The sequence below is a fragment of the Bufo bufo genome, chromosome 2, assembly GCF_905171765.1.
Source record: "Bufo bufo chromosome 2, aBufBuf1.1, whole genome shotgun sequence".
NCBI lineage: Eukaryota > Metazoa > Chordata > Amphibia > Anura > Bufonidae > Bufo > Bufo bufo.
Window position 1 is genome coordinate 283152982 of NC_053390.1, and position 21650 is coordinate 283174631.

Genomic DNA, 21650 nt, shown 5'->3' on the forward strand with positions numbered 1-21650 from the left:
AAAATTACGCTTGGGATTATAGTCTTCCTGCAATTCTATCGTAATGGCTGATTGGTCTGACCAGGTGATGGTTTCAACTGAGGAACTATTCACTGCTTGAATCAGGGATCTTCCTATCAGGACGAGATCGATTCTAGAATAGGACTTATGAGCTGGGGAGAAAAAGGAAAAATCTCGCTCATTTGCGTGTTGGATCCTCCAAATATCGTATAAGTCATTCGCTAGCAGAAAATCTCCAAAACCAATTGATGACCTAGAGGCCAAAGATGTAGTATCCATGTCATGGTGCACTACGCTATTAAAATCTCCCAACCATATAACATGTCCCTGTTTTTCCCTGTCGACTCTCTTGGCCAATCTATTGAGGAAGGTGAGTTGATGTGAGTTTGGAGCGTAAACCACTACCAAAGTGTACATTACATTGTTCAAGGACCCTACTACAATAATGAATCTGCCATTAGAGTCAAGGATAACCTTTGAGCTTTGAAAAGCTACCGTGTCTTTAATTCCCAAAATCACTCCTCTTTTTTTCTTGTGGAAATGGGAATGAAAGAGGACCAGGAATGAGCGGTGAAATATACGTTTAGCGTCAGATGCCAGGAGATGTGATTCCTGGGCACTAAATACATCACATTGTAAACTGGCAATTTCCCTCCACAAAAACGCTCTTTTGTGAGGGCTGTTTCGTCCCTTCACATTAAGCGATGCAAATTTGATTGTCATCTAATAAGTGGAGGTAGATCGCTTAATTTTGTAGTGTGTATAATCTCAAGTAGGTAGAACCAAGTTGTGCCGAAATAAGGTACTGAAGGAACATAAACAAAATAACAATGAACATTAAAACATGTTATGAAGCAGCATAGATAAAAGAACGCTGTCAGTAGAATGTGATCTGACATTCGTGTGTGGAGGTACATTGGTGACTCACGGCTAATACCCAGGTACCAAATGGATCTACGTAGGTTCAGCTTTAAGTCCCCAAGCTCCGGAACACAGCTAGTCGGGTTCGTGACCTCTTGGTTTCCGCTTGGAGGAGACTTCTTTCCACTCTTGGGGTAGGTGAGGCAGAGACGTAGCTTGGCTTTGCTGGCTCTAAAGGACGGGAATGTGCCACTTTTGTAGCAGGTCCCTCCGTGTTGGATGAGGATCTTCGTGGGGAAACCCCACCTGTAAGGCATGGCGTGCTCTCTCAGTGCAGCTGTAATAGGTGCGAGCGTTCTTCTTTGCTGTAGAGTGGCAGCTGACAGATCCGCAAACAATTTGATATCATCATAGGGAGCAGGAAGGGTCCCGACATTTCTGCTATGTCGCAGTAGAGCCTCTTTTACATGAAAGAAATGTATTCTCGCTAGGACATCTCTTGGGGTGTCAGGCGGGAGGTGTTTAGGGCGCGCCACCCTATGTAGTCTATCAATGATAAGGTCTTGTGCAGAAAGCGAAGATATAAGTGCTTGCATTAGACCCTGCAGGTATGATCACAGTTCTTGTGGCTGAGTGTCTTCAGAGATACCTCTAATTTTGACATTATTACGTTGCGACCTATCCTCCTGTTCAATAAGTTTATTTTTTATCGTCTCAATTTCCTCCGTTGCGTTATGGGCATCAATAAGGTGGTTATGAGATGATGCAAATTCGCCCATTTTTGTTTCACCATGAGAGACTGCCCTCCAGGTCAGTGATGGAGGCCTGTAAGGGGGAGATCAGTGCGGCCATTTTGTTTTGTAATGATGAGCTTAACGCCAATAGCATCTCCTTAAGGAGAGATCCAGAGGCCGGCAGATCAGATGTGGGAAAGTCCTAAAGACTGGCCTCATGTGCTGCATCTTCAGGGTCAGTAGAAGAAAGCACCCTTTTTTGTGAGCAAAGATTTCCTTGCTGTGGAGTACTTGGGGCCTGATCTATAGCGGGGGGCAGGGCTGGTGGCGCCAGTGTGCACACATGGTGATCCTGGCCTGCACAATTATCAGGGCTATCGAGTTGTGGGGAGGTGGAGGGAATCACCTCACCTCTCTGTAGGTCTGCGCCGCTGGCCTGGGACCGGATTACAAGAACGGGCGCAGAAATGCAATATGACACAATTTAGTTGCAACGGCATTTAAACATGGTGTTTGCATCTTTTTCGCCACAAAACTGTAGGGAGAAAGATCTCCTACTGTGAGTTTTCACCAAGGATTTTAAGAACATGACCCTGCATTGAAATTTATAACTGATAGTTTGCACCCCACATGGTGTCTACAGCTTCACGAGTAACCAAGAAAGTGTCTCCTGTATTCTTCTTTATGGCTACCATGATAAGAGGATCTTGACACCGCCATCATGTTCAGACATCACTAAACATTCATTAGTGTTGTGCTTAATTTAGCACATCACCATAAGGTGAGCATTGTTGATCCTACAACCCACGTGCATTATACATGTTCTAAACATACTTACTCTATGGGTGCCTTTTTCTCTCCTATTGCTACAACTGCTGCTATAAGACTCTTAAGAAATCTTAGCCTGTTGTGAAATGGTGTAGAATTAAACATCCTTTCCAAGAAATGAGTGGAGCAGTTGATACTCTCAGACCTTCAAACTTGGATTTCTTATCCAAGATTCACAAAACAATGGTCAATCCTAATGGTAGGCCAATTGTGGTGAGCAGCAGTTTGGTCACCGGTTCCTTCAAGTAACTCAAGTATCGTACTTGATCGATACAAAGACATTGCCACAGAACTTTAATCAACTTACAGGGCATCCATCTTTTAGACCATTGATGTGGCTGGTCTGTACACAAGAATTTGCCACAACAATGGTATTAACAATGGTATTAACACCTTCAGGTCCCTGGCATTTTTCACCTTAAGGGCCAGGCAATTTTTTGCAAATCTGACATGTGTCACATTATGTGGTGATAACTTTAAAACCCTTTTACTTATCCAGGCCATTGTGAGATTGTTTTAACGTCATTGTACTTCATGACAGTGGTAAAATTGAGTCAAATATATATATATATTTTTATATTTCTCTACTTTTATAATAGATAGTAATGCCTCCAAAAATAGTTATTACTTTACATTTCCCATATGTCTACTACATGTTTAGATCATTTTGTGAATGCCATTTTTTTTTTTTGGGGGGGGGGGGGGGGGGACGGACGTTAGATAGCTTAGAAGTTTAGAAGCAAATCTTAAAATTTTTCTGAAAATTTCCAAAACCAACTTTTTAAGGACCAGTTCAGGTCTGAAGTCACTTTGTGAGGCTTACATAATAGAAACCACCCAAAAATGACCCAATTTTAGAAACTACACCCCTCAAGGTATTCAAAACGGATTTTTACAAACTTTGTTAACCCTCTAGGTGTTCCACAAGAATTAATGGAAAATGGAGATGAAATTTCAGAATTTCACTTTTTTGGCAGATTTTCCATTTTAATAATTTTTTTGCCACTAACAAAGCAAGGGTTAACAGCCAAACAAAACTCAATATTTATTGCCCTGATTCTGTAGTTTACAGAAACACCCCATATGTAGTCGTAAACTGCTGCACTAGCACACGGCATTGCACAGAAGGTAAGGAACGCCATGTGGTTTTTGGAAGGCAAGATTTTGCTGGACTAGTTTTTTGACACCATGTCCCATTTGAAGCCCCCCTGATGCACACCTAGAGTAGAAACTCCAAAAAAGTGACCCCATTTTGGAAACTACAGGATAAGGTGGCAGTTTTGTTGGTACTATTTAGGGTGCATATGATTTTTGGTTGCTGTATATTACACTTTTTGTGAGGCAAGGTAACAAGCAATAGCTGTTTTGGCAAAGTTTTTATTTTTTGTTATTTACAACATTCATCTGACAGGTTAGATCATGTGGTATTTTTAAAGAGCAGGTTGTTACGGATGCAACAATACCAAATATCACTACTTTTTTGGTTGTTTGTTTCAGTTTTACATAGCAAAGCATTTTGAAAAAAAAAAAAAATTTTTAGTGTCTCCACATTCTAAAAGCCGTAATTTTATTTATTTTTTGGGCGACTGTCTTGTGTAGGGGCTAATTTTGTTCGGGATGAGATGACAGTTTGATTGGTACTATTTTACAGTGCATATGACTTTTTGATCGCTTGCTATTACACTTTTTGTGATGTAAGGTGACAAAAAATGGCTTTTTTTACACTGTTTTTATTTTTATTTTTTTACGGTGTTCACCTGAAGGGTTAGGTCATGTGATATTTGTATATAGCAGGTTATTACGGACGCGGTGATGCCTATTATGTCTACTTTTTTTATTTTTAAGTAAGTTTTACACTAAAATATCATTTTTGAAACAAAAAATAAATCCTGTTTTAGTGTCTCCGTATTCTGAGAGCCATAGTTTTTTCAGTTTTTGAGCGATTGTCTTAGGTAGGGTATGATTTTTGCAGGATGAGATGACGTTTTGATTGGCACTATTTTGGGGTGCATATGACTTTTTGATAGCTTGCTATTACACTTTTTGTGATGTAAGGTGACAAAAAAATTGCTTTTTTGACACCGTTTTTATTTTTTATTTTTTACAGTGGTCACCTAAGGGGTTAGCTCATGTGGTATTTTTATAGAGCAGGTTGTTATGGACACAGCAATACCTAATATGTATACTTTTTTTATTTACTTGAGATTTACACAATAACAGCATTTTTTTAACAAATAAAAGGATGTTTTAGTGTCTCCATATTCTGAGCCATAGTTTTTTTTTGGGGGGCGATTGTCTTAGGTAGGGGCTCATTTTTTGTCTTAGGTAGGGGCTCATTTATGAGGTGACGGTTAGATTGGTACTATTTTGGGGGATATAAGCCTTTTTGATCGCTTGGTGTTGTACTTTTAGTGATGTAAGGTGACCAAAAAATTGTTTATTTAGCACAGTTTTTATTTTATTTTTTTGACGGTGTTCATCTGAGGGGTTAGGTTTTGTAATCGTTTTTTAGAGCCGGTCGATATGGACGTGGCGATACCTAATATGTATACTTTTCTTTTTCCCCCTTTTAAAAAATAAAAAAAAATTCCCTTTAATTTGGCAAAAGGATATTTTTATATTTTTTTTTACTTGAAACTTAAAAAAAGAATATTTGAAAACTTTATTTTTTTTACTTTTTTTCACTTTATTTTTTGTCCCACTCTGGAACTTCAACTTTTGGGGGTCTGATCCCCTTTACAATGCATCAGTGACTGCCGGACCCCTGCTGCGGATCGGACGGGCGCATCTCCTGCACCCACCCGATTACAGCGCTTGTCCTTAAGCCATGGACATAGTATTTCTGTGGAGGTCTGGTAAAGTGGACCTATGCATTGATTCATTTGTGAAGAACTTCAATTTGTTATAGTTAACAATGTTTTCAGTTTTGGGTATACAGTTGTGTTCCAAATTATTCAACCCCCAATGCTGTAAAGGGTTTTAGGGAATTTAGTGTACATTTGTAATTGTCTTCAGAATGAAATCTTACAAGGACTTTTTAAAGAACCAAATGCAACTAAAATGATTTCAATTGTTTTTGTAATACAGTATTAAATGTTTTTTTTGTGATCTCTTCATTGACACAATTATTCAACCCCTTGAAGACTACCACTCTTAAGAACAGAGGTTCATTCAAGTGTTTTCGATCAGGTATTGAAAACACCTGTGGATGTCAAGGAGCAGCAATCAAGCATAATAAGCACCAATTAGGCAGATTTAAAAGGACTGTGATACTCAGCTCCTTCTAGACATTTACTGGTGTGTTTACAAACATGGTGAAGTCAAGAGAATGGTCCAGGAAGACAAGAGAAGAGGTGATTTCTCTTCACAGGAAGGGCAATGGCTATAAGAAGATTGCAAAGATGTTAAACATACCAAGAGACACCATAGGAAGCATCATTCGCAAATTCAAGGCAAAGGGCACTGTTGAAATGCTACCTGGTCGTGGCAGAAAGAAGATGCTGACTTCGACTGCTGTGCGCTACCTGAAGCGCAAAGTGGAGAAAAGTCCCCGTGTGACTGCTGAGGAACTGAAAAAAGATTTGTCAGATGTGGGTACTGAAGTTTCAGCTCAGACAATAAGGCGCACACTGCGTAATGAAGGCCTCCATGCCAGAACTCCCAGGCGCACCCCCTTGCTGTCTCCAAAGAATAAGAAGAGTCGACTGCAGTATGCCAAAAGTCATGTGGACAAACCACAAAAGTTTTGGGATAGTGTTCTGTGGACTGATGAAACAAAATTAGAACTGTTTGGGCCCATGGATAAACGCTATGTTTGGAGGAGGAAGAACAAGGCCTATGAAGAAAAGAACACCTTGCCTACTGTGAAGCATGGCGGGGGGTCAATCATGCTTTGGGGCTGTTTTGCTTCTACAGGTACAGGGAAGCTTCAGCGTGTGCAAGGTACCATGAATTCTCTTCAGTACCAGGAGATATTGGATGAAAATGTGATGCAGTCCGTCACAAACCTGAGGCTTGGGAGACGTTGAACCTTTCAACAGGACAATGATCCCAAGCATACCTCCAAGTCCACTAGAGCATGGTTGCAGATTAAAGGCTGGAACATTTTGAAGTGACCATCGCAGTCACCAGACTTAAATCCGATTGAGAACCTCTGGTGGGACTTAAAGAAAGCAGTTGCAGCGTGCAAGCCTAAGAATGTGACTGAACTGGAGGCTTTTGCCCATGAAGAATGGGCGAAGATACCCGTAGATCGCTGCAAGACACTTGTGTCAAGCTATGCTTCACGTTTAAAAGCTGTTATAACTGGAAAAGGATGTTGTACTAAGTACTAAGATTGAATGTCACTTGGGGGTTGAATAAAACTGATAATGATGTGAGCACAGAAAAGACATTTGTGGTTATTTCATTATAAATGTTATGTTATATTTGTCTGACTTACAAGTGCCTCTTTGATTTAATTGTAAACAAGATGACTGAAATGATCAAAATCAATGTCAAACTGGCCAAAACACTCAATTTCAGTGGGGGTTGAATAATTTTGAAAACAACTGTAGGTGGTACAGACAGGAGAGAGGAATGATGATGGGGAGACTGACGACCCTAACTTTTCCAAATTAGTTTTTGGCAATGTGGGCAGAGCAGCATGTGTACAATGTGAGGAATCCATAGACAAGATACATTGATATCGATATTGTGTTGCTTTATAGATAACATCTGAGTAGTTTGGTTGAGGAGAGAACAGCAGATCTCTAAATTAGTTTGTTATATCGATGTCAATGATGTGAATATTGAGTTTACAGCTAACTATGGGGGGAATTTTGTTGAATTCATAGATGTGCAAATACACTTTTAACATGGAAATTGCAGCACTAAGAAGGAAAAGTCATGGAATTATGGAAATCACAGGATCGACATGTTAATTATATGCAAATTATAAAGAATGGAAACTAAATATTAAAAACATGTCAATTTATTCAGTATTGAGTATAAGCAGCATGCTCAGAAATACAGTACACGCACTTACATGCCTTGGCATGCTATCAGTGAGGTTATTAATGGTTGTCTGAGGAATGTTCTGCCCTGCTTAATGCACTTTAGCACAAAAATCAAGATCCACTGCTGGCAGCTCCCTTTGCAATTACAAGCCATGGTAGCAGGTTTAAGCCACGCAGGCTGCTCACACTAGCCTAAGCAACATCTGGCCTGGCGTTGTCCTGTTGAAAAGCGGGTCCTGGGTCACTTTGGAGAAATGACCAAACCACTGTTTCCAAAACCAAATCAATGTTATGTCGATCTGGTAATTAACCTGAAATGAAGACTAGAAGGGTGCAGATACTGTGCGTTATGCCACCCCACACCATAATTCTGGGAGTAAGACTTGTGTGACATTCCCTTGTGAAAGCCTCTTTATGGTTTTACCCACGTAGTCTCCAGACCAATCACCGTTTGTCATTGCAACCAAGACAACAGCGGGAGCTCATTGCTGAAAAGGATAGACCTCTTCTCCATCCTCCATTGCCATCTTGCTGTGCACGGTGATAGCCTCTGAGAGATGTGGCATGAGGCCAATGCAACACCTGTAGCTGGACGTCTGGAACATTGTACTAAATTGTATGTATCGAAATAAGGCACAGAAGTTTCTTTGTGGGAGTCTTATTTCTATTTCTATTGCAGTTGCCGCAATAGGTATCAGTGGGTTTAGAATATTAATAAAACTGGCATCCAACTGATATTAGCACCAATACCCCACAAGAAGTGATAGGTACCTACTAGTAAGCGCGGATTCTGAAGTTTGATGCCTTGGCTACATTTTCAGCCAGCCTGGGAAAGAGGAGCATAGGATAGGAGGGGTAGTTTTGGTCCTGAGGGTGGTAGTAGTACTCACAGGGGCAATTGCTCCCTCTGGGCCTCCCTGGACCTGTGCAGTGACTGGAGGGCTCACCCTTTCTTCTCTCGAGGAACACCCTGGTCTAGAGGCTCCTGCCTGATGGTGATTGGGGTGCCCTTGATGTTAAGTGTTTTGGCAGGGTGCAAGGCAGGAGTGTGTATAAAGTGGCCGGCAGATGATGGAGGAGTCAATAACCAGGCCAGTTGGTATCAATAAACAAGTCTTTCTGGGACTGGGAACTTAAAGTGGCACTAGAAAAAAAAACTAGTGACCCCAATGTTGTAGCTGGGTCCAAATTGACAAAAGGAGGGGCAACAAAGTTAGATGGTGCCAATACAAGTTGGCAGGGTCAGTAATACCCTACTGCAGCACAGAATATCATCCCAGAGAACCAAATACCACAGTGCAGCATAAAATACCTCCCCAGAAGCTGTCCCTCTGCGGTGGCTGTCAACAGCCACCATGTTCTGTCCTCCTTCTCTTCTAATTGTTTCTAATATGGATATGTAGCAGCGGGTTTAGGAGGTGAGATGTGGGTCACAACATCAAGCCAACCCTACCTTCAGTATGCTGCCTGAACATCCTCTAATACTGACCCCTATAGTTCCCCTAGTAGTATATACCCAGCTAAAGACAGTGAGGAGGGCTCAGGTGGCCCTATGAGCATCTTCTCACCAGTAAAATTCCCTGTAGGGTCTATGGCCAGTCCACCTCTGACAGGAGCAGGAGTACGTCCAACTTTAACATTGAAAAGTCGATTCCTTCAGAGATGAAGGTTCTTTGAGTTTGTGTCCTGCTGTGAGGGAGGCGGACCCGGATCCATCTTCAGACAACCTAAGAGGATGAGCCCAGGTTTTAACCCTAAACTGTCCATACAGTGCTATTAGGTATACAAATATAGTAAATCGCAACATTTCACTTAGCATCATAACATTAGAACAATATACCCTTTGCAGTGACCCTGTTCTGGGGTACTGCATATTGGGATTGGGAAATGGAATCATCTTTTCTGTGTTTTATGACATTTTATTATATCTTTGTGCTTTTTGTACTAGAAATGTGTTTTGTCCTCTACAATATGTGTCATTATCAATGGATTTAAGCACTACAGTTGCAAGAAAAAGTATGTGAACCCTCTGGAATAATATGGATTTCTGCACAAATTGGTCATAAAATGTGATCTGATCTTCATCTAAGTCACAACAATAGACAATCACAGTCTGCTTAAACTAATAACACACAAAGAATTAAATGTTACCATGTTTTTATTGAACACACCATGTAAACATTCACAGTGCAGATGGAAAAAGTATGTGAACCCTTGGATTTAATAACTGGTTGAACCTCCTTTGGCAGCAATAACTTGAACCAAACGTTTCCTGTAGTTGCAGATCAGATGTGCAGAACGGTCAGGAGTAATTCTTGACCATTCCTCTTTACAGAACTGTTTCAGTTCAGCAATATTCTTGGGATGTCTGGTGTGAATAGCTTTCTTGAGGTCATGCCACAGCATCTCAATCGGGTTGAGGTCAGGACTCTGACTGGGCCACTCCAGAAAGCGTATTTTCTTCTGTTTAAGCCATTCTGTTGTTGATTTACTTCTATGCTTTGGGTCGTTGTCCTGTTGCAAACCCATCTTCTGTTGAGCTTCAGCTGGTGGACAGATGGCCTTAAGTTCTCCTGAAAAATGTCTTGATGAACTTAGGAATTCATTTTTCCTTTGATGATAGCAATCCGTCCAGGGCCTGATGCAGCAAAGCAGCCCCAAACCATGATGCCCCCACCACCATACTTCACAGTTGGGATGAGGTTTTAAAGTTGGTGTGCTGTGCCTCTTTTTCTCCACACATAGTGTTGTGTGTTTCTTCCAAACAACTCAACTTTGGTTTCATCTGTCCACAGAATATTTTGCCAGTACTGCTGTGGAACATCCAGGTGCTCTTGTGCAAACTGTAAACGTGCAGCAATGTTTTTTTTGGACAGCAGTGGCTTCCTCTGTGGTATCCTCCCATGAAATCCATTCTTGTTTAGTGTTTTACGTATCGTAGATTCGCTAACAGGGATGTTAGCATATGCCAGAGACTTTTGTAAGTCTTTAGCTGACACTCTAGGATTCTTCTTCACCTCATTAAGCAGTCTGCGCTGTGCTCTTGCAGTTATCTTTACAGGACGGCCACTCCTAGGGAGAGTAACAGCAGTGCGGAACTTTCTCCATTTATAGAAAATTTGTCTTACCGTGGACTGATGACCAGCAAGGCTTTTGGAGATACTTTTATAACCCTTTCCAGCTTTATGCAAGTCAACAATTCTTAATCGTAGGTCTTCTGAGAGCTCTTTTGTTCAAGGCATCATTCACATCAGGCAATGCTTCTTGTGAAAAGCAAACCCAGAACTGGTGTGTGTTTTTTATAGGGCAGGGAAGCTGTAACCAACACCTCCAATCTCATCTCATTGATTGGACTCCAGTTGGCTGACACCTCACTCCAATTAGTTCTTGGAGATGTCATTAGTCTAGGGGTTCACATACTTTTTCCACCTGCACTGTGAATGTTTACATGGTGTGTTCAATAAAAACATGGTAACATTTAATTCTTTGTGTGTTATTAGTTTAAGCAGACTGTGATTATCTATTGTTGTGACTTAGATGAAGATCAGATCACATTTTATGACCAATTTGTGCAGAAATCCATATCATTCCAAAGGGTTCACATACTTTTTCTTGCAACTGTATTTCCATATCTTCCATCTAGTCTTGAGGAAGCATAACTAAACTGTTGGCTGATTCAGAAGTGTTTGTCTTCTGTAAATGTACCTGATATGACGCTGGAAATTAAGACTGGCATCATTCATATTGATGATTGCTATGAAATGTCAGCTTCCACCTATGTGCATTTGCATATGTGAAAAGTGCCCGTACTGGTATATGTCACGAGATAGCTGAGGCCAGTAATTTCTAGCGTGTAAAGCCAGAGACCAGGAAGTGGGGAGGAGCAGGGGCCGGAGCAGCAGCAAGATGAGTAAAGATTATTTTATACAACATTGACCCCTTTTCTGCTAAAATTGCACCTACACCCCTGAAATATCCCCTTAGATTTCAGTTTTTTAAAATCTCTGGCATTTTGTTGAGGACCAGCTTTGACGATCAATTTTGCTGCATAACCCAGTTATGCTTCAGTTCCAATCTACAGATTGCCAGACATTTCCCTTAAAGGGGTTGTCCATATACTCCCTTCTATGAGCCAGACTAAAGAGCTGTTAAACATTATTGGCTCCCACTGACAGATCTGTCTATGTATTAATTTATGTATACCAAAACACAACTTCAACTTTTGTTGGCGATCAGTTGAAACCCTCTGCATCAGCTCCTCCCCTGAGGAGATGATGCAGAGGGTGGGAGTGGTAGTGGCCCATGATGAGATGTTGTGTCACTCCCTCAGGCCATTGTTCTCTGGGGTTCGGTGTGGCGAAAAGGTGGTGTGAAAGGATCATAGAATAACAACAAATGTTTTTCTTTACTGAGTGCAAAGGATGAATTACAGTACATCCAATGGTCATCTGTGCAAGGTGCAATATCTCTATTCCCCAGATAATGACGTATGGTGGCAGGCAAGATAGCAGACACTGGCACTTTAGAGTTGTCCTTATTTCTCTCCTGATTTCCCTTCCTTAACAGCAATAAGCTGGCACTTGTGGCTATAGGTGTCCACTTGTGAAATGCAGACTTTTTTAAGTGCCTGTCCTGAATTCTGGTGATGGGTGTTTTGTTGTCCCGTTATCCCCTCACATGCAGCAGAGAATATATAGCTGTAGTGCTGATCACTCTGCTGACTGTAAACGCTGTAGCTTGCAGTTCTCCTGGGGGCCTGGGACCCTGCAGTTTCCCTGGATTAGTGGTCCTTACAGAAGAGCTGTTTTTGTAGTCTCCGGGATCTTGGAACAGGAGCAGATGGATGTGCTCCCTCACTTCAGGCTTGCTAAACTCACTCTGGAACTCTCCCTCTTACCTGGAAGTATAACCAGCCCACTCCTACCAAGAGGGAAGGAATGGAATAGAAAGTTCCATTCCTAATACCAACCATACTTTATCACTCTGAAGATTTCGGCAGACACATAAAAAATAATATAACATTAGTATAAAACATAACGAGCAATTTGCATATTACCAATGGTGATCAGCTGGTCAATGGATTGGCTTCATTTCAATAAGATGTTTGAGACATTATAAATGATAGTGATGAATACTCTTTGAATAACATAGGTTGTCCAGGTCCTGGGGCATCACAGTCTCCTCTCACCATCACACTGCAATTATCATGTTTGGCTGGTCCTGCCTTACATGTATTGCCAAACATTATTATACTTTTCTTTACTGTGGGTTCAAACAATGGAAGATAAAACGTGGTGATAGACAATCCAAGGGGAGTTACAGGTGACAGAAGAGCACTGTTTTGACAAGCTTTGCCATTTAAGAAATAAGGAAAATAAATGGACAAAAGTAAGTCACATTACAGGATACTTCACTGTGAAGGCAGAAGGAAAATCAGATAAAGTGACTGCTGCTTGTATCAAGGGGATCCCTGGCTGACATTACTTAACACGCGTCTTATTATGCAGCTGTTTTGGACTTGGCAGAGCTGACTATCTGCTTACAACAGATACTCCACAGCACGCTGGTGACAAGAATTTACATTATGATTGTCACTGGCTAACTGATTGCTAAGATAGAATTATGTGCACATCTTACATTTTGGTGTTATCTAGAAAAGCCACCAGAAGAAGGCTAGTTCAGGATTGTATTTTCTTTAATCAAATAATCTGATGTCTGACCTCTACAAATAACCAGAAGAGAGTTTGTTGTATATCCAGGATCATATATACATTTAGGGGGACATTTACTAATAGATTTAATGCTTTTTTTTTGGTGTATATTTGTCTCATGAAATGTCACACACTATTTTTTGTGGTAAATTTTTTCAGACATTTGCCTCTTTACGCCACTTGACTCCACTTTTCACAGTGTTCTATGTATATGACAAGTGAATGTGTTTATGCAGCGAGCCCCTGCGGGAGCTGGTGTAGATTGGTGTGTCTGCACAAACTACAGGACAACCCGATGAACAAGCGTTTTACTCGTTCATCGAGTGATCGGAGGCACATTTACACAGGCAGATTGTCGAAAACGAGTGTTCCCATAATTTGACGGATAATTGGCTTGTGTAAATCCACCTTAAGATGTTGCTGGCCTAGTGGCCTTTGGTGATGAGGTTGTCTTTGACCAGTTTTCCTTCACCTCACCGCAGTGTCCGTAGAAGCAATGTCTCGAATCCCAAGACTTGGGTCCTTAATTCAAATCAAGAGAGTTGGTGCTCCAGGATCTGCTTCCCTACTCCAAAATTTGTGCACTAGGAGCGGCTTCCTCGCTCTTCAGAAGGAGAGGGTCCCCTTTCTTATCCTCTCTGCCTAACTCTGACTATAGAATGCTGAATCACACTACACTTCCCCCTCCTGGAAGGAAGTCGTAAGAGTCCAGTCTGCCAGGAGGGGTGAAACAGGGTGGTTAAGCCCTGTTACAGCCAGATGTTGCCAACCAATACCTCCCCCTGCTGGATAAGATGACAACATACAAGAGATATTGCATATGAAATATACACAATGCAGTAATCAAAGTAAGCAATAGTTATACCCACAACTCTAGGGTATTACATCCCCCATGGTAAAAGGCAAGCCATCCTTGGGTTGTGCTTGTGGTCTCCTCCTGGTAGATCTGCATCAGTTGTCCAAGGAAGCAGTTCTTGTTGATTTCCTCCCCCCCATTGCTGTGAAGATACCAGGTTAAGGACATAAGTGCTTATACATACATACTTTGCATACGCTAACAGTTGTAACTACCAGGGGGACATAAAAGGCTAGAGTTCCATAGAGCGGTCCATGATAGCGCAAAGGAGGGGTGCTAGCTAGCTATCTATACTAAAATAGATAAAAGTCCACTTAAAAAAAACACAAAAGTCCTAGAAACACAAAGCCAGGTCACACTGTGGCTCAGATCCATTAGGGTCCCTTACGATGGGTAAGGTGCTTAAATGTTGCAAGAACAATGGGTCCCACACTTGCGACTCTGCACAAAGAGTCCTGGTAACACAAATGATGAGCACGAAGAGCTCAGGTAATTCAGCTTTACTGAAGAACTGGTCACAATCCATGGCCTCTTTTGCAGCAACTGGATCCTGAAATCTGGAATCCTCAGGGCTGGTATGGTTGGCTATGGTACTCCAGCTGTAACTCCAGCAGGATTTCCATGTGTGGTCCTCTGGTGACCTTTTGTGGTGGAACCTGGACTGCAGGATCACCTTCTTCTGGAAGATTCTCTGTAGGCCTTGGCCTTTTCCTTGTAGGTGACAGATTTTCCTGCCTTTTCCTTGTAGGTGACAGATTATCCAGTCAGCAGTAAAGGATAGTTCCTAGGTCTATCATCGCAAGGAGCTGTGCATTCGGTTGTGGCTCCGGAGTGCATGGAGCAGTATCAGTCGACTCATCACTGGTGGATAGGTCACTTTCGGTGGTAGGAAGGTAAGGTAGTGTCATATCAGGTGTGTTGAAATCAACAGGTGGCTGGGAGGAAGTCTCGTCAGCAGATAAATGGTGCTGGATATCACACCGGACTTGAGCGGACTCCCCCTGAGCTCTAGCCAGCTCAGAAGTTGTGCAGTATATTAGATTTCTCCATTTCTAATATATTTTGAAATCAGTATGCCTTAGCCTCAGTATGCAGTAACTAGCTGTGGGGCAACAGGTTCAGCTTGGTCAGTGCTGCGAGCTCCCACTGGGTGGTCCTGCTTTTTCCCATGTGCATCAGGGAGGTGCTCAGGCTGTACTGCAACATTAGAAGTAGGCCCTCAGGTTCCGATAGTGGCAATAATGATAATGGCCACAGGTCAGCTTTTCTCTGGTTCCGCTATTGAAGTAGTTAGGGGCACTTGTGGTGCAGGGTTACCACACGGCCCAGGTTGGGTCATAATCGGTTTTATCATAGCAGTGGGGTTTATTAACGCAGGATGCCTGATGCCCGTTTTTGCGTGGCCCTGGCAGGTTTTCCACTTGAGTGACAGTCCCTTGATGAAAGGCTCCTTGTAGGCATTCACTCTCCAACCTCTCACAGTATCCACATAGGTACACATCTTCGTCAGCATCCACATCAGGCTGACAAAATAGCACGCCACACAGATTTCAACCTATATTTTTCCAGTGGTACAACCCAGGATCAGTGGTGGTAAATTTTGGGCGTAGGTTGCCATAGGCAAAAACAGCATAAATGGTGCGGCGGCCCCCTTTAATTGGTATATCAGTGGCACTGCAAGTGTGGCTGGAGGGCACCCATGGAGAAGTTACAGCTCCCAGACAGTCTCTAATGCATTCTAGCCCCAGTGGTATTCACACTTGAGATGTTAGAGCTTGATGGTGGAGCTGGACTGTGCAGCAGCGAGGAATGCCAACTTTCAAAATGGTGGCGGCCTACTCGTGGGAGCATAGATCTCTGTAGCTGCTTTTCATGTACTTCTGTCCCAGGCAATGCTTCTTCCTATGTTAAGAAGACGTTCTTGAAGAAGAGGTTGGTTGTTTTTGTTGTCCCCAAGGAACTTGAAGCAAGCACTCTTGTTCCTCCAGCACGAGGGAAGGTTTCTCTGTGTAGGCAGGCTGTTTGTTTTCCCACCCTTTGTCTGGGTGGAACAGTCTTTTCACACTCTAGAGGCAGGACCTCAGTACATGAAGCACTAATCCAAGATTAACCCCTATTTTGCCAAAGCACTGCAACTGCCACAGTTTTCCACTGTTCAGCAGCAAATAAACCTTTGATACTGCAATAAAGTCACTTGTAGTTTTTTTTTCAAATCAAACAATAGTAGTAAGGCATAAAGGCCAAATACTGTTCGTGAAGTCATTTTATGCAGCAAGCCCCTGTGGGAGGCAGTGTAGAGGATGGGAGTGGTGGTGGCTCTGATGTAGTGTAGTTGTGTCATGGTGTCCTACCTCAGGCCGTTGCTCCCTGACGTCCGTTGCAGTGCAAACTATAACACTGAAGAATGAGGCCATAGTAAGGGCTCATGCACATGACTGTAGCCTGTTTTGCGCTTCACAAATTACGGATACGAAAAACACGGTTACCGCTTGTGTGTGTTCCGCGTTTTGCGGAATGGAATGTCCGGCCCATAATAGAACAGTTCTATCCTTGTCTGTAATGCGGACAACAAGAGGACATGTTCTATATTTTTGCGGGTACCACGGAACAGACATACAGATTCGGACAGCATAGGGTATTCTGTCTTCATCTTTTGTGGCCCCATTGAAGTGAATGGGTCCGCATCCGCCAAAAAATGCAGATCGTATGCGGACAAAAAAAAAAGTTTGTGTGCATGAGCCCTTAAATGTAACAAACCCTTTACTAAGTGCAATGTAGAACTTGAAAGTATAAAAAGTAGAAGTAGGCTTTAGTGAAATTCTTCTCTGGCACCATCTGAGAAGGTATGGTGGCAGATTGGATGGCTGCAGTTCTGCACTTAGATGTTGCTAGCCTAGTGGTCGTTCAGTGATGAGGGTGTCTTTGGCCCGTTTTCCCTCACCTCACAGCAGTATCTGTAGAAGGGAATCCCAAGACTTTACTTGAGTCCTTACTTTAAATCTATAGAGTGGGTGCTGCTTCCCTACTCTGGAGTTTGTGCTCTAGGAGCTGCTTCCTCACTCTCCAGGGTGGTTAAGCCCTGTTACAGCCAGCCATTGCCAACTAATACCTTTCCCTGCTGAATAAGATGGCAAAATACAAAAGACATTGCATATGAAATGTATAAAAGGCAGTAACCAAGGTACAAAATAGTGATACCCCCTCTGGGGTATTACATTTACCCCTGTTTTAGACTACATTTATTATTTGCAACTTTTTCGAATGTCAGGAAAAGTCACAACCTATCCTAGGCTGTCCTCGATCTACTTTTACACATATAAGTGTAAACCACATTGCAGTCACACCAAATATATTATTAAGGTGAGCCATTTCATAAATTTGGTGCAGACACACAAAGCAAAGACAGACTTAAAAATTAAACAAAAACAACCATAAATGATAAATGTTCCCTTTACTGTTTAAAGAACGACAAATGTTTTTGGGTACCCATTCATTAAAAAGAACACCTCAGACCATCTATGAGTTAGGGCTCATGCACACGACCGTTGTTGTTTTGCGGTCCGTTTTTCAGATCCGTTGTTCTGTATCTGAGGTCTTTTTTTCTCTGACTTAAGTCCTCTTCCGTTCCATTATTCCACAAAACATATCCGTATGGTTTCCGTATTTGATCCGTTTTTTGTGGATCGTATACGGACGAAAAAAATGAGCAAATAAAGAGTTACAGATTTTAGGCACTTCCCATTTTTAACTCCTCCTATATAAGATGGTCATGTGATTTCATTCACAGCATTTTCTTCAGCTTGTTTCAGCATTGAGAGCGATTTGTTGGAATACTGTGCTTGGCTGGCATTGTTTTCTGGCTACTGCTATCTGTTGGATCATGTCTGATGATTTGGAGGAAGCGGTTCTTCTGTGCTGGCTTTTTTTTCCCGTAATTTAGGACAGCAGCCAACTATGAAGACTGAGGAACCAAGGAGGAGGCATTGGGTTCACCCAATTGTCTCTCAGCCGAGCAGGAAGGGCCACTTCCACACTCTGTACATGGATCTACGACATCCTGAAAAATTTCATGGGTTCTGTCGTATGTCTGTGAGCAGCTTTGACATTTCGTTAGCGGCTCTGCGTCCTGGCCTCACATACCAGGACACAAATATGAGGCGCTGCATTTCACCACAGGAACGGCTCATTGTGACGTTGAGGTAGGTATTTTAAATGATTTTGTGTTGTAATTTTTGTCAACTTTTATACTCTCAATGTATGTATATTTCCTAATTTCCTAATTACATTCGTAACAGCATTACCATCCTATATACGGGATACTTCCGATCTTCTCCTAAAACTGAATGGTATTTGCTTGGATGACTCAATGATCTTTGCATCTATAGATGTCGAGGCGCTTTATAGCTCCATCAGACATGATTTGGGCCTGAATGCAGTGGAGTACTATTTGTCTATGCGTGATAATAGATTGATAGCACATAATAAATTAGTGTTGGATCTATTGAACTTCAGCCTTACAAGGAACTACTTTGTCTTTGATGATCGCCACTACCACCAGCTCAGGGGTACCGCGATGGGCAGTTCTTGTGCGCCCTCGTACGCAAATCTACTCCTGGGCTGGTGGGAGACCAACTATATAGGGTCTGAAGCATTGGCAGAGTGGCAAGACAAGGTAGTTCTTTGGCTGAGGTTCATAGATGACGTGTTTGTCCTATGGAGAGGCACTGAGGAATCTTTTGCGGAATTTGTCATGATCATCAATGACAATGATCTAGGCCTCAACTTTACATCAACATGCGACAAAAACGCACTACCATTCCTTGATGTATTGATTGAAAGAGGCATGAATCAGAGTATTGTCACCTCAGTGTACTGCAAGAGTACAGCTGGTAACAGCCTTCTCCGTTGGGACAGCGCCCACCCATTCCCCCTACGTAAAGGAATTCCCAAGGGCCAGTATTTTAGAATTCGGAGGAATTGTTCAACAATGAAAAAATTCAAAAAACAGGCAGCAGATTTGAGAGTCAGATTCAGGGAGAGGGGCTATCCCGATGAAATTCTACGCACGGCCTATGAAACTGCGTGCAGTGAGAAGCGGGACCAACTCCTCATCCCTAAAAAACAGAGACCAAATCCTACTATTGATCAGAATAATATACGGGTTATTGGCACTTTTAATAGTGGACACCAGGCAATAAAAAATGTCCTATCTAGACACTGGGATATCTTAAAAGCGGACCCAGATCTAGATAAGGTCTTAGGATCATACCCACAAATCACTTTTAGAAAGGGGCGCAGTTTGAGAGACAGACTGGTTAATAGCCATTTTCAACCGCCAGAAAGAACAGGCAATTGGCTCTCTAGAAAGCCCATGGGTACATTTAAATGTGGCAGCTGCACAGCATGTGGTCAAATTAAAAAAGCGATATCATTCACATGCTCCTCTAACAACAAAGAATATTATATCAAAGATTTCATAAATTGCCTCACCACTGGGGTAGTGGATCTGGCCCAATGTACTTGCCCACTAGATTATGTGGGAAAGACAAAACGTGAGTTTAGGAGACGAATAAGGGATCATGTGAATGATATACTAAATGAAAAAGACACATCAGTAGCACGCCACGTTTTACAGTATCATGGAGGCAACACCAACTGCCTGAAATTCATGGGTTTACAACATGTCCCTAAACCCAAGAGAGGTGGTGACTGGGACAAGATGATCCTACAGGCCGAAACAAAATGGACATACAAATTAAATTCTGTGACACCATAAGGCCTGAATGAATTTATTTCATATAAACCCTTTTTGTAATCAGTTGCCATAATCCTTGTGATAAACTATATGCTGGAGTTTCAAGGCACCCCAATTCTCCTTGATTGGGTTGCTTTGGAGATATACCTTCCTGTGTCTGGACATAATTTCCCAGTGTCTAGATATAAGTCCCCAGTGTCTAGATGGGATATTTTGATCTAATTTGGTCTCAAAATACTCCATAATTTGTATCCACTATTCAAGTGGCAATAGCATAATGCTTATTTGACAACATATGCTACCTTTCAAATACATTTCATGGACTGGTAACAAATAAGCCTACATACATTCAAGAGATGCACCTATGACCGGCAAGGACCTGAAATCTTGCATGGTCTAAATACACTTTGACCTGCAAGGACCTTAAGCCTTGTATGGTATAAAGTTCCTCCAAAATCTATGATTTAATTGTTTGTATGTGAGACCCGCTACTGAACGCTGGAATTGCGTTTTACAGACCACATAAAATCATAGCAATCGATTGCTCATCGCAATACTTGTGTCTGCAGACACAGGAATTGAATGTGTTTTACATTTAAGCTGCCAGGACCTGCCGGGGACGTGGTGTTAGATCCCCATAGCCAGTGGCGTTGCTAAGGCTGGTGTCACCCGGTGCGGTAGAAAATGGTGTCACCCCCCCAGGATGAGTCACGTAGGGGACGTCCTTCAAGCTCCGCCGCGGTGCCGCTGACACCCCTTACGTCCTTCATTGAGCCTGCCGACTGACCCAAGCGGTAATGCGGGGGGGAGGGTTTGGATAGTAAACAGACCGCTGACGTGGGAGTGGGGGGGCTAAGCCGACAGATTGCCAACAGGAAGGGGGGTTGGGGGTGCTAGCAGGCAGATCGACAACTGGGGGAGGGGTCGGATTAAAATTTTTGAGAACAGGTTCCCTACTACGGCGGGCGCGTGGCGTCGGGACACGTACACCATAAATATCCAACACACATACATATAAATACACCATATACATGGTACACATACATAAATACACTATACTATACAGCAGCACATACCTCTCACATCCAGGGCCTCCCAGGTGACGTCTCCTCCGATGTAGATCTTCTCTGTCATCATCTTCTCCGTTTGGTCCAGACACTTCTTTCAGCCGCGTCTCGTCTCTGCAGAGTGTGAAACACGGACATCTTAGTGTCCTCACTTTTCTATCATCATCCCCCAACCTGGAGTCCCCACAGTGTTATCCTGCGGCTCGCTGTGCTCCCCAATACCCCCAAAAACTATCCTGAAGAAATAATAGTGCCCCCATAGTAATTGTGCTCCTCATAGTCCAACCCATAGTAATTCCCTTCTAGAGTTCCATAATTAGTAATACTGCCCCCTACACTGCCCCACATTAAGTAATATGCCCCCCCACACTGCCCCACATTAAAGGGGTTCTGCACTTTTTTTTAACTGATGATGTATCCTCTGGATAGATCATGAGCATCTGATCAGCGAGGGTCCGACACCCCCGCCGTTCAGCTGTTTGAGAAGGCAGCGGCGCTATAGCAGCACCGCGGCTTTCTCACTGTTTACTGCTGGTCCAGTGATGTCATGACTAGTATCACTGGCCTGGGCGGGGCTAAGCTCTGTTCACTTGAATAGAGCTTAGCCCCGCCCAGGCCAGTTGATACTAGTCGTGACGTCAGTGGGCCGGCGGTAAACAGTGAGAAGGCCGCGGCGCTGCTGGAACGCCGCTGCCTTCTCAAACAGCTGAACGGCGGGGGACCCTCGCTGATCAGATGCTCATGATCTATCCAGAGGATAGATCATCAGTTAAAACAAAGTGCAGAATTCCTTTAAGTAATATGCCCCCCCACACTGCCTCACATTAAGTAATTTGCCCCC

The 21650-nt window shown here is 42.7% G+C and overlaps 1 protein-coding gene across 1 annotated transcript; it reads left to right on the plus strand.

Annotated features, from left to right (window-relative positions):
- Window positions 1-14376: 14376 nt before the first annotated feature.
- LOC120990787 lies at window positions 14377-19763 on the plus strand. The gene is made up of 4 exons (XM_040419690.1): window positions 14377-14476; window positions 15877-15996; window positions 18283-19088; window positions 19182-19763. Exons 1-4 carry the CDS (start codon window positions 14377-14379, stop codon window positions 19761-19763), a joined length of 1608 nt encoding a protein of 535 aa, XP_040275624.1.
- The last annotated feature ends 1887 nt before the right edge of the window (window positions 19764-21650 follow it).

Bases quoted from the DNA above. Each gene is read 5' to 3' on its own strand.
- LOC120990787 (XM_040419690.1), top strand. From the start codon at position 14,377: ATGGGTAAGGTGCTTAAATGTTGCAAGAACAATGGGTCCCACACTTGC. The intron at 14,477-15,876 runs GTAATTCAGCTT...CTTCTGTCCCAG, and splicing joins GATGAGCACGAAGAGCTCAG to GCAATGCTTCTTCCTATGTT. The intron at 15,997-18,282 runs GTAGGCAGGCTG...CATTCGTAACAG, and splicing joins ACGAGGGAAGGTTTCTCTGT to CATTACCATCCTATATACGG.